Source organism: Carya illinoinensis, chromosome 13, assembly GCF_018687715.1.
Source record: "Carya illinoinensis cultivar Pawnee chromosome 13, C.illinoinensisPawnee_v1, whole genome shotgun sequence".
NCBI classification, from domain to species: domain Eukaryota; kingdom Viridiplantae; phylum Streptophyta; class Magnoliopsida; order Fagales; family Juglandaceae; genus Carya; species Carya illinoinensis.
Genome location: NC_056764.1, coordinates 9,301,738 through 9,314,007, shown reverse-complemented (window position 1 = coordinate 9,314,007; position 12,270 = coordinate 9,301,738). Strand labels below are relative to the sequence as shown.

The following is a 12,270-nucleotide window of genomic DNA, read 5'->3' as shown; positions in this document are numbered from 1 at the left end:
CGTGAGCATCTTCGTCAAGGATGATGTGAACCATATATCACGCGTGAGGCCTGGCCTGTGTGGGTCATGACCATAAAGGAATAAAAATAAAGTAAGAAAAACAAAGAGAGAGGCAAATTATCATGTACGAGTGACCAGAACGAATATCATGTTGTCTAGGTCTGTAAATACGACCCTACCCACCAGTTCGAAACTGGATTGGAGGGACTCAACATATATAGCCTATATCCCAATTATCTCAATACGGATTAATTTACTGTATTCTTAGACGTCTAATATTTATATAATTCTAAGATGAATCTACGATTTAGTACATGTCAAACCAGGCACCCAACTATTATTGAACCATCATGATTGGGAGTAACTTTTAAAAAATATTTGGTTCACAAAAGAATTGATAAAAACAAACTTATAAATTGATTTTGGATACTATAATACGTTGATCTATTTTACACTAATAATAAAAAAAATTACAATTATTGAATCGAAACAAGATACATACAAATCAGACCCCTTTGCTAACAATGAAGATTAGGGGTGGGTCTACACCCATCGTTAGTTCTAGGTTTTTTCTTTCTTTTTTCTTATATGTAGTTTTAAATATTTAAAAAAAATTACAATATTATTAAAAAATAATTCTTTAATCACTAAGTAAAAAAGAAAAATTAAAAATTAAAATAAAAAATTCAAACGATAATACTGAGCAATAAATTTGAATGGTGAGAATAACATTTTTCTTAAGATTAATGAAAAAAAAAAATCACACTTGTAAATTGCCGTGACAAAATAAAAGTTGGCGAGTTATATGTTTCGACATTTAAAATATTCAAGTATGTAGTTGATTGACATAAAAACATATGCTTTTCGTGGGCTATATACGGCCAAAGCGACAGCCACAAAGCCATTAGTAAACAGGTAATTAGAACCATCCGGGCAGTTTTTTCAATCGGCCGGTCGTTTATAGTCCTAGTTGGCGGCCTCTTTCTATCCTTGCTCTCCAAGCAGTTTTGACTTCTACTTTTTACCTCTCTCTCTCTCTCCCATGCGAGCACGTCTACATTTTTAATTTCCTTGGTCTTCAAGCCATTTGTATCTTTGCCTCCGATCCATCTCTAGCTAGCATATATCACTATAAATATTAATAGAACATGATCTTTTACGTACTTCAGTTATCATCATCCATTTCAACTAATTTCTTTCACCATCTCCCAAAGAAGTCCACATTTTCTTACAAAAAGAGATCGAGACAAAATGGCTCTTTTCTCTGCCTTATTCAGTTACTTAAAGTGCTTCAAGTCCCCTCATGTCTCTGATGATCATCCTGTTGGAGCTTCGGCCGGCTGCGTAGAACAACGTTCTTCGGGCAAATCTAAAAATAAATCAAAATCATCCGAAGCTCCGATTGTTGTATCTCACTTCCCCCATTAGCACACACAAATCCTCCTTGTAGTAAGATGGATACGATTAATGTCGACGGGAAGTGTTATTCGTCATCATTTTAATTATTACTCTTTTATCATCTCTCGATGTTCCATCAAATAATTGAAAAAATATCTGTCTTTACTCATTTTTCAATCAATTGATGTCATATCAAGGATAATAAAAAAATGATGATTAGAAAATGACAAATACCATTTTCCTAACGTTATGTTCTCATGACATGTGCTCGTTCCGTACAACTGATGATCAGAACGTCTTAGATGGTATAATCTGCAGCAAGCTGGTTGGAAACCGATTCATGCGGGCATGCAGTTTACTCAAGTCTGCTAAAAAATATTTGAAAGCCATAAATAAGAATTTGATGTTCAGTTGTATCTTCATTTTTTTCTTTATATCGGTATTACTAAATATGTATGATTTGAAAATTTGATGCTCGCCTTGTGAATGATGTGTAATTAAATAAAATATCAATGTTGGCTACCAAACGAGCCTCTTTACAGTCTTAATTAAAATGTCATTATCTTTGAAGGATGAAGGCTTGAACTATATAATTGTAGCAATCTGATAAAAATTTTGGCAATAGCACAAAAATTAAATTTCTAAAGGAATGATGAACCTATATATAATAACTCATCCAAAGTGAAAATATTGTTCCTTAGAGACTGATGATCATATTAAACAATATGGGTAGTGTGATACCTCATATGATAAGGATAAAGATAAATGGTGCATGTATGAGATCTCACATTATTTGAACAAAAAAGTTCTTGCTCTTAATAATGTTTCCATGTGGTTCTAATTGTATCAATGACCAGTCCTTTTTGGATATAAGCCATATAGTTTGAGTATTCCATTAGTGCCTTAATTCAAATAGGCAGATTGTGATAACTCATATGATAAAGATAAAGGTAAGTGATGTATTAGATCCCACATTATTTGAGAATGTAAAATTTTTACTCTTTATAAGGTTTCAATAGGGTTCTAATTGTATCATTGACTACTCATTTTGAAGTATAGTTTATGTGGTTTAGACTTCTATTAGGAAGTTACAGGTAGTGTTTTCAGAACTTGCCCAAAAAATGGTCTCTCCTCAAAGAGCTAAATATATTAGCCAAGACTCATTGGTTCAATGATATGATCTTGATATGAATATATTTAGCTCTCCTTTTTAAAGATAAAATATTTTAAAAATTTTGTACAATTACTTTTACGTATTTTTTGTATACTTATTGATGTGATTGACTAAAGAAAAACTCAAAATATTTTTAAGGGTAAGAAGAAGAAGAGAATCCATTTATTAAAACAATCATATTTTGTTTTTCTTTTTTGTTAAACTAATTATGAATAAAAGAAATGTGAGATCACTTTTATTTCATAATAATGATATAGGTACAATTCTTACTATGCAATTATGTTCTAAACTAAGGATATTTTTATAGAATAATATTATTTTTATAACTTATTTATAAAAATATTTCTCATTTAAAATAAAATTATATAAAAAAATGTGAAAAAAGTTCTTTTAATTGTTCAAGAGATTCTAAAGATAAATAACTTTATTTTATGTTAGATAAAAGCACTCCTATCTAGCCAGTCTGGCATATAAATATTCTTTGTCGTTTTTGTGCTTTCATTGGTGGCCACCTGGTCACCCAGTACTTAGCTTTTTAACACAATTTCCAGAATTTACCCATATATAATACTTCAGATCATTTCAAATACTTTCTTTTTGTTTTGGAATTATTCAGTCAGAATTATATAAAAATAATTTTATATAATTCGTCAAATTTCTTTTATAATAAAAGTTATTTTATAATATGATAAATCATATTAAATCATATCAATTTATAAAATTATTTTTATATAATTATTTTGTAATTAGTGTATTTTCCTTTTCTTTTTTTTTTCTTTTGTATTTAAGAGTGTAATTAAGTGGTACAAGCAGAAAGTAGGGGAAAAAAAAGGCAATAAATAAATAAATAAATAAAAATAAAAAAATCGTCCGGCTAAAAGAATCTGACGGACATATCATGTTGATAGCTACACAACGGTATCTCGTAAAGGATATGAACCATATGAGTCTGAAATCGTGTGGTGGGTGACTAAGGACAAAAAAGGCTTGAAATCACAAGAAAAACAGCTCGAGTAGAAGTGACGAGAGCCAAGGTGGGGTACAGCTTGCAGCAATATCTTACTCTCTGCTTGAGCTGAGCTAGCAGGGTTAGCTTCAAAGTTTAAATTAGTTCAAACCATCCACTTGAACAGTTCAATATTTCAAAATATAAATTTTGCATGTTTTTTATTTAAAAAGTGAGATCTATCATTTAAAAAATAATCATAATTTTAATTTTAAATTTATCTAATTTTTTAAAATAAAATTTGCGAAGTATACATGCCTGTAAATATAATTTCACGAGCTGCATGATTAATGGCCAACTGATCATGATATCAAGCAAACTTGATCGTATACATGTAAATGCAAAAAGATATAGTACTCATCCGTTGCATAAATTAGTAATGGGATCGGAATAGGATGAGTTCTAATCACGTATGATTAGTCGAAACTGATATTCCACTGTATTTCCAGGATCTGTTCAATGAGTATCTGTTACAATATGCCTTTGAGAAAGAACATATATAGGTAGATTGAGTGATACTTAACAACACTTCGAACTTAGAATTTTTATTTTGATATATATTATGTAAAACCACTAAGAGTCTCAAAAATTTAAACAGATGTGAAAAGATAAATTTAATCATTTATATCTGTCTTTAACACTGTACGTACGTACATGCAAACTGTTCTTCATGTATGAAATATATATATATAAAACAGATCTTGACATATATTCGGATTCTAATGATAGATATTACTCAATAATATAGTACTACCAGTGATTAATGCCACAACAATGAATGAAGTCATTACTCTTCTAGAAGTAATAAGAATCGATGACGTGAGTTGGGTATAACGTATTCAACTAAAATAGAGCAGTTTGCAGTATCAGAACTGAACAAATCCTTCACCAGAAAAAATTCCACTTTTTAATATAGAAATCGAAAAACTAATACCACGAATGGAAAAAAGGGTGATTAATCCTACAATTAGTTTCCAGACGTACATTTTAATATTCTAGACTTTGATGGGGATATTGTCAAACGATCGATCGATGACACTTATCAGAAACATCCATGCAAGATGAAGCTAGCTAAAGCAACCCAGATCAGACGGCTATTATAAATCGAAGCCAACTTTTCTTGGTTTCATCCATCCTTCGAGCTGGAGAAGTCCAAATCGTACTACTTGTACAAACCATTCAGAATGGAGCTCAATAATATGAAACGTCGACATTGATTGCAGGCCTGCATCCACATATTACTGCTTCCTCACCTGCAATGACATATTCCTCCCTCGGTTCAATCTAGCTATACACTACCGGAAGTAAGTGTGTAGAAATGATGGTTATATAAATTGTGCAAATGCATGAATGGCTTCTTATTCCTTGCGATCCCTTCCGAATTTGGACATTAACCACATGTACGGCGGACGAGCGCGATCCACCTTGATCTAAACATCTTCACTGAATAATCTCTCTCTTGAAAGGAATGATTTGATACTTCTTCTAGTTTTCTCATGGATTGACGTGTAATTTTGTAAATGGCATGTAAGACTTGCTAGAACCAGAAGGCTGACATATACAGGATACATGGTCGCTAGACCAGAGTTCCTAGTATCTCTACTTTTGATATTTGAGGATAGAGACAACTACTTGAACAGTGGCCACACAATGATGTTATATCCGAATAACTTTTGAGTGGAAAACAACCAGCTTATCTTGTTATCTTCTGGTGGGATCATAAATATTGAGATCTCTTTCACTTTCTAACTCTCTCAAAGTCTTCGGACCGATATCCGAGAAAATCACTCCAAAAGAGGCTCATTGGCTAGGAGAAGAAAATGGGGTCGGATTGAGGTTTTGTGTGAAGGGAGGAGGGGATGGACATGAAGTTCTGTGATTCTTAGGGAGCGAAGGACAGACGTCGCAATCATCCACTGGGGACACATAGCGAATGATTCTAAGCCCACTTGGGTTTAGGAATGGACCCCACGTGGCACTTATCCATATTTTTTAGGAAAAAGATGATGATATGATATTATATGCAGAGAACAGAAAGTGAATGGGAGCGGTTTAGGATAATCCAATGGAAATTGTCAAATCTTTGATAAAATGGGGGAAGTGTGAAAACCAGTAAAATATTGTAATTAAGAGGACGCCGCCTTTCTCTTCTTTTTGTTTGGGGGGGTCACGAGGGCACATGGGCGGCATGGTCACTGCCGTCTTCCATTGGAGTGTCACCATAAATCTACCATTTTGTGAAGCAATTTAAGTTCACCTCGCATACTGTGATCTTTCACGAGGACTGTTTCCACTGAGATTTCTTTTCCTGCAAATCTTAGCTTTTTCTTTCGTCTGGGTCTTCTTTCTTGGTTTGATTATCTTGTTTTGGAGGTTTGAGTTGGAAACGAAAGATAATGGAGAATAAGAAGCAGGGGTGTTCACCTTCCTCGATCACTGCTGATCTTTTTGGTGCCAAGGAGTCGTCACCAACATCGTCGGCAGGAACTTTTGCGTCTATTTTTCCGCCTCCATCTAAGGTATAATCTTAATTACTGTTTTCAACCTAAGAAATGAAATTTACAGTAATAGTTATAGACTGTCCAAGCGCTTTTTTATGGACCTCGCTCTTTTTAAAAAATGATGATTTGTATAATTCATGATCTAAAATTATTAAATTATATCTGTGATTGATGAACTTAATATGATACTAATAAAAAACAAAATCAGGGAAAATGTTCTTTTTGGTCAGATTTAGAAATTCCTTTTCAGGATCTAGGTGATGCTTGTGTTTTTTAAGAGTATATAGAATGGTGATAGGCCTAATGTAATTTGTTATGCACATGAAAAGTATGTAGACATCCATTTCAAGACCAAGCATCCTTACTTTATTCATGTTTTCAATGTTTACTCGAGGAAGTCTTGGAAAAACCAAGAGACTTCAGAAAACTACTTCAGGTTATTCTTTAAAAATACAAGGCTTTTTTTTTTTTTCCTCTCTACAATGTTTGTTCGAAAAACTCCTAATTTAGTTTGTTCATGCTCATTTTCATTCTCTTTCGCTTTCTACTATACTTTCAGTTTGTTATAAAATTCACGAGATGATCCAAGTTAAGCATATAATGGAAAATAGTTGTTTTCTCCAGCCAGTTGTCAATTGGAATGGAGAAGTTGAGTATACAATTCCAGTGTTTTCCTCACTGGAAGAACATATATATCAAATCTGCCATGGGGTTCACGTGCGCCTATATCTGAACTCTTCATTTTTTCTAATTTCAGCTGATTGGGAAGAACTCCTCGAGTACTGAGGTAATAGGATCTTGGCAAAAACAACATTCCGAAAATCAAACATGGAACATGAAACAAGGAACTCCAGGTTGATGATCAAGCCCCATCCAATTTCCTTTTATGTTCCACTGTACCTCTTTTCGCCACATCAACAATATATGGGACCTGTTGTTTATTTGCATGCCATTTAAGTTCAATTAATCTCTCTCTCTCTCTCTCTCTCTCTCTCTCTCTCTCTCTCTCTCTCTCTCTCTCTCTAAGGTGGTGAGCAAGAAATTGTCACTTCATGTTCATTATCTATATTGTCACTAATTTATTTGCTCACCATTTCTGGTAACTTATATCCATTGGAGCTAAAATTGTTAGAACCTGTGTTTGCTAAGAACCAATAAGAATGTCTTCTCATATTTTGTTAACTTCTATTTTCTGGCTATGCTTCCCTGTAATCTCCAGAATTATCATCTGCTCAAACAAACTTCTTATTACCTTAGTTTAAAAGTATATGCTTGGAAATATTGCCTCAAAAATTGCATTTTTTTCAAACTATACAGCTATCGGTAGCGACGGTGCACACTGTAGCATAGCCAACAAGGACAGGAGTTCAATTTTCCAAGAAGAAAGAGTGGAACCATGCCATCTAAGTTCATCTCTTTACTACGGTGGGCAAGACATCTATTCTCAGTCCCCGAGTACCCAATCCTCTGGATCATACCCTCTTGTGAGTCTTGACTGGTTGACAATTGATAAACATCTGCTGCTGACATATGGTCAGCTTGATTAATTGATGACTGAGATGTAAACCTAATATTGTTCATATCTTTGTAATGAGTTAGTTCAAACAAAATGTGGGAGAGGATGAACCGAATGGAAACAACTCAAACAGTGCATCTCGAGGAAATTGGTGGCAAGGTATTGATGTTGTAATTGAAGATTCTGTCGTAGATCATATATTTGGTTTTCAACCATACTAACATAACTGTTTTTTTTTTTATTATTATTATTAGGTTCACTTTATTATTAGGACCTTGAGTTCCTAGGCTTAACAGTTCTCCATCTGTTCTCAAGGTATGTACATAACCGACACTATTGATCTCAGTTTTTGTATCAATTTGAGCTAGCTAACTTATTGCAATCACTTCTATCTCAAAAAATCTTCAACTATGACACCTTTTTGTGCATGCTTGCACTAGTCTTTCATGTTGATGCTTTCCAAATCCTTTTCTATAATTTCTCACACCTAATTTTGATCCCTGCTTCATTTTGTGTCTTTCAACCTAACGATTTGTAATTTCTCTGTTCTGTATGCAGGAATCCATTTATCCTTGATATGAAGTATGGCAGATCATCTGCAATATAAATAAGTACCCAAAATAGCTTGAGCAGCCAATGTAGTTAAACAATCTTGATATGCTGTTTTTAAGCCTGTATTTGTGATAATAGATGGAGAAAAGGCCTTGAATTGTTCTGCAGATGTCAACATAAATGCTTCAAGGTTCAATGATGGATTTTTTTGCCTAGTTCCCCCACTTTTTACTTTCATCGCATATTGGAAACCAAACATTAAGGATAGTTTGAGAATTAGAAAATCTAGAATTCCGTCACGCATCTAAAATTATCACAGATAATTCACGCATGATATAAATGATAAAAAATCCTCATAATTATCTCAGTTAACTGGTCTGGTCGTTTACTATCAAATTGAGCAAAACATAAATACCATTTTGCAATTCAGGAACCTGACAGACGCAGCCTATTACTTCACCCAAGAAACAAAAAACAAAAAAGAATGCATTCAGCAAAATTCCTTGCATTTTCTAGGTGTTTGTGGGCAAATGATAATACTCACCAGTAGCTTTTTGCTGGCTAGATTCACTTGATGAGGTTACAGTTTCACACAAGTAGCTACCATGAATATGAACCCAATATATTCGAGGTCCAATGTCATTATGATGTAGCCCTTCCCCTTTCTCCTCCCCAAGTTTCCTCGGAAGGAATGCTGCAAATAAAGCTTGATAACGCTTGCTTGCACTTGGTCTTATTGTTTCTTCACCAAGCTCTTCCGAGCTGGAGGTTCATGTCACCATTTTAATTAGAAGTAGACTGGCATTGACAATAATTGTCACTATCCTTCCCATTCCCATCAGTTGATATGCATAGGAATAGCCTCTCATACGCGGCAGCCATCTTGGTGGCAGTGAACAAATCCAAACCTCTCTGCAGAGCAGCCTGGCCTTTCTTCTCCAGAGCTCCTCTGCCATCAAGCCAAGCTTGGTATAGGGCCTGTTTTAACGAAGTTCGCGTTGGCGAAAATGCATAGCCCATTTCTGTGCCAACGATCACAGACCCTGTAATGCTGGCCAGCCTCGTAGCCATCACTGGCTTAGCAGAAAGCATTGCTTCCAACAGAGTATGATCCAACCCCTGTGCTCGAAGAGTTGGGTTTACAAAAATATCAATGGCATTATAAAACTTCGCTAGTTGAGGTTGTTCTAGAGGACCCAGAACCAATACATTTGCCCCAAGATCTCTGTATCTAACACCCCAAGGACCATCCCCAGCAATCAGAACAACACTGGTTTCCCGGAATGTAATGTTTTCCTTGAACATTTCCTTCAGAGTTTCAAACATCAACGGATGTCCTTTGTCCTTTACCAATCTCCCAGCCACTCCCAGAACCAATAACTTCAAAGCTGGAATGCCAAACTTTTGCTTAAATTCCTTTCCCTTGGCAACATTAGGCTTGAAAATCTCCTCATCTACACCATTGAGAATAATATGAACTCGTTCTTCTGGGATCATGTAGATTCTTTTCAAGACATCTCCAGCATGATCGCTTGTAGCAACATGGTGGGCATACCTTGTGAAGAACTTCACCTCTTCAACAACCTTCATAGCTCTTTCAGTTAACGCATGTGCCTGCGGTTCTTCAGAAGGTCGTGCAAGTTCTTGAATGATGTCAGAATGAATGGTTTCATATGCAATACCATGCCATGTAACTGCTAATTTAGTCAGATATCGCGATCGTGTATGCCTGAGTCCAACACTTTCAGTGTGGATCACATCAAATGGCCTTCCAGTTGTGTTTTGAGTTTGAAATTGCTTCCAAACTGACGCTTGATCAAGATAACCTGCAGGGGTTGGTTTTGAGAGGTGAAAATATAAATTGCTTACTAGATATCTTGGGAAGGAGTTTGAGGAAGAGCTGGTGAAGATGTGAATCTCATGGCCTCTTTTGGCAAGAGCGACGTGGAGGGTCAAGGCATGCCGTTCAAGCCCCCCTGCATGAGATGGATCAGGCCATTTCTTGATAAAGAGTGCAATCTTAAGGAGTTTGGGAGTTGGCTCTGAGGAAAAGGTAAGTTGATTCCATGCAGAAGGGAATCTAAGGATGTCAAACGGTTGATTCTGCGTTTGCTCCCTCATTTGGTAATGGGAATAGCATTGCCCTGAGCAGTGACACCAATAAAAGACTGAGATAAATGAGAAGGCACAGAGGATGTAGATGGTGTTGCAGAGAAAACGGATACTCAAAATACTATTACAAGCCATGGAAGTGAGCAAAATGTGAGACCAGAAGGCGATTCTGGCAAGTTTTTCCCAAGAGAAAACTGCGAAATTATTGCGAAGGGAATTCAGATTTGTATATCAAAATAGACCTAGCAGCAAAATAGCAATAGTTTACTTACGTAAGTGGTATTCTTGAGAATTCCAACGGATAAGCTGCACTAACTTTCATAATCATATTTTTTTCCCTTTTTTTCGGATCCAAGAGGCAACTGCACATGGTTTCTTCCTGTATAATCAAAGGAGGCCCTAGAAGGGAGACTTCTACCAATTGACTTTGTTCATGGAAGATGAACTTAATGTATAAACTAATATTTCCCCCGTCTGCCCCCATTTTTCTATTTCCTTTAGAACATGGCAAGAAAACAAATTTGAAGCCACCGTCACTGCCAACTCCCAACAATAAAAGTAATTAAACCCAAAACCAACAATTTTATACTGCAGAGTCAACCATGTCATGCACCTCAAAAACACTGATTCAGCATAAACATAATCAAATAAAAAAAACAGAAAGATTTGGTAATTCCAACCCTCTGAACTATATAAACAACTACAGATAAAAATAATTAATAACCAACACCTTTTTAGGCGTTGAAGCGACGTGATCAGCCCATCTAAAGTCGTGACCTTCATCATTTCTTAAAAAAATCACTTGTCGGTAGCTGTCACGAAGTGAAGACCATGCATTATTTATCTTTTATATACAAATTATTTCTATGTATCATAAGCATACAGACTTGGATTTGAGAATCTGAAAGCCCCTGCTAGCGAGTAAAGGCGTAAAGCACAAGAAAAACATAAATGAAAAGTGCCGAAGGGACCAGAATCACCAGAGGCCCAATCGCAGCGAAAGTATACAGACTCCCACAAGCCAATACCCCCAGCTTGATCTGAACCAAATCCACCAGCGCCATCATTAAGAACACGCACCCGAAAACAGACCCGATGGCGGAAACGAGTATCCCGAGCCTCAACGTGACCATGTTAAGGTGCCCCATGGTGACGAAAAGCGCCTCCTCGCTGTCGCCAACGATCCCGGGTTTCCGAATTTTGATGGCTTGCTTGAGGGCCAGGGCGATAAGGCTGGAGAAGAGGAAGGAGCTGAAGGAGTACACGTGGTAAGCCACGAGATCTTCGGCGATGTCGGACCCGGCAGCGCAAGATTCGTCGGAGCCGACGAGCGGGGCGGCGAGAGCGCTGGTGGGGTACCACGCGAGGCCGAGGAAGAGCGCCAAGGTGAAAAGCGAGTTGGCGTTGACGATGCCGTCTAGAGCCATAATGTGAATGGTCGTTGTGTTTATTTTACGGCGTGACTGTTGACGCGTCGGACATTGTTGGCCGAGCGGTGGAAGGGAAAGCGGAGGAGGATTCAGAGACATGTTTTTTGTTCTGGTTTAGGCTGTGCGTTTCTTTACAAGAGAATTGGTTTTGGTTTTGGTTCTGTTGGGAACAGTTGATCAGGAGTGGCGTTAAAGTTAGAACCTTTAGGAATCGAAACGTGTCTTCTCCGGCAAGGAAAGAGACGAAGGGGGATAAATCGGCTTGAGTGCACTGCTTCGTTTAGCTTCTAAATGGGGATGATCTGCTCTCATGCGCTATCCATTGGGGTTAAAAAGCACAAAATCAGGCTGCAATCATGGGCTCTGTTAGACTGGACCATCTTTCTCACGTACGTGGTAAATTAAAAACCAGTTTTACCATCTAAATAGTATATCAGGCTTTCTTAATTTCTTTTGATGGATCAAATATTTCTCTCGCATTGATTACGGATTAATCTCACGCTTTCTCTCTCATAAATACCATATATCATTGCTTAACTTTAGCATCTTCTGTTACTGATTCAATCTGCATTATCATTCAA

At 36.4% G+C, this 12,270-nt stretch overlaps 3 protein-coding genes across 7 annotated transcripts; 1 reads left to right on the top strand and 2 right to left on the bottom strand.

The window, feature by feature from the left end:
* Positions 1–5,599: 5,599 nt before the first annotated feature.
* LOC122292006 lies at positions 5,600–8,362 on the top strand. Of its 2 annotated transcripts, XM_043100153.1 has the most exons (6): positions 5,602–6,097; positions 6,837–6,933; positions 7,397–7,563; positions 7,679–7,754; positions 7,850–7,910; positions 8,154–8,362. In XM_043100153.1, the coding sequence occupies exons 1-5, from the start codon at positions 5,975–5,977 to the stop codon at positions 7,864–7,866; spliced, it is 480 nt and encodes a 159-aa protein (XP_042956087.1). In that variant the 5' UTR covers positions 5,602–5,974; the 3' UTR covers positions 7,867–7,910; positions 8,154–8,362. The 2 variants fall into 2 exon arrangements, with proteins under 2 accessions (XP_042956086.1, XP_042956087.1); XM_043100152.1 differs by lacking the exon at positions 7,850–7,910 and having other exon boundaries at positions 5,600–6,097.
* A 121-nt stretch (positions 8,363–8,483) lies between these two features.
* Positions 8,484–11,383, bottom strand: LOC122292002 (D-inositol 3-phosphate glycosyltransferase 1). Of its 4 annotated transcripts, XM_043100146.1 has the most exons (3): positions 11,240–11,383; positions 10,990–11,071; positions 8,484–10,296 (listed from the first exon to the last, which is right to left on the bottom strand). In XM_043100146.1, the coding sequence occupies exons 2-3, from the start codon at positions 11,043–11,045 to the stop codon at positions 8,931–8,933; spliced, it is 1,422 nt and encodes a 473-aa protein (XP_042956080.1). In that variant the 5' UTR covers positions 11,046–11,071; positions 11,240–11,383; the 3' UTR covers positions 8,484–8,930. The 4 variants fall into 4 exon arrangements, with proteins under 4 accessions (XP_042956080.1, XP_042956082.1, XP_042956079.1 ...); XM_043100148.1 differs by lacking the exon at positions 11,240–11,383 and having other exon boundaries at positions 8,484–10,291; positions 10,990–11,120; XM_043100145.1 differs by lacking the exons at positions 10,990–11,071; positions 11,240–11,383 and adding an exon at positions 10,532–10,733 and having other exon boundaries at positions 8,484–10,453.
* LOC122292004 lies at positions 11,080–12,047 on the bottom strand. The gene has a single exon (XM_043100149.1). The coding sequence runs from the start codon at positions 11,786–11,788 to the stop codon at positions 11,174–11,176; it is 615 nt and encodes a 204-aa protein (XP_042956083.1). The 5' UTR covers positions 11,789–12,047; the 3' UTR covers positions 11,080–11,173.
* Between the last annotated feature and the right edge of the window lie 223 nt (positions 12,048–12,270).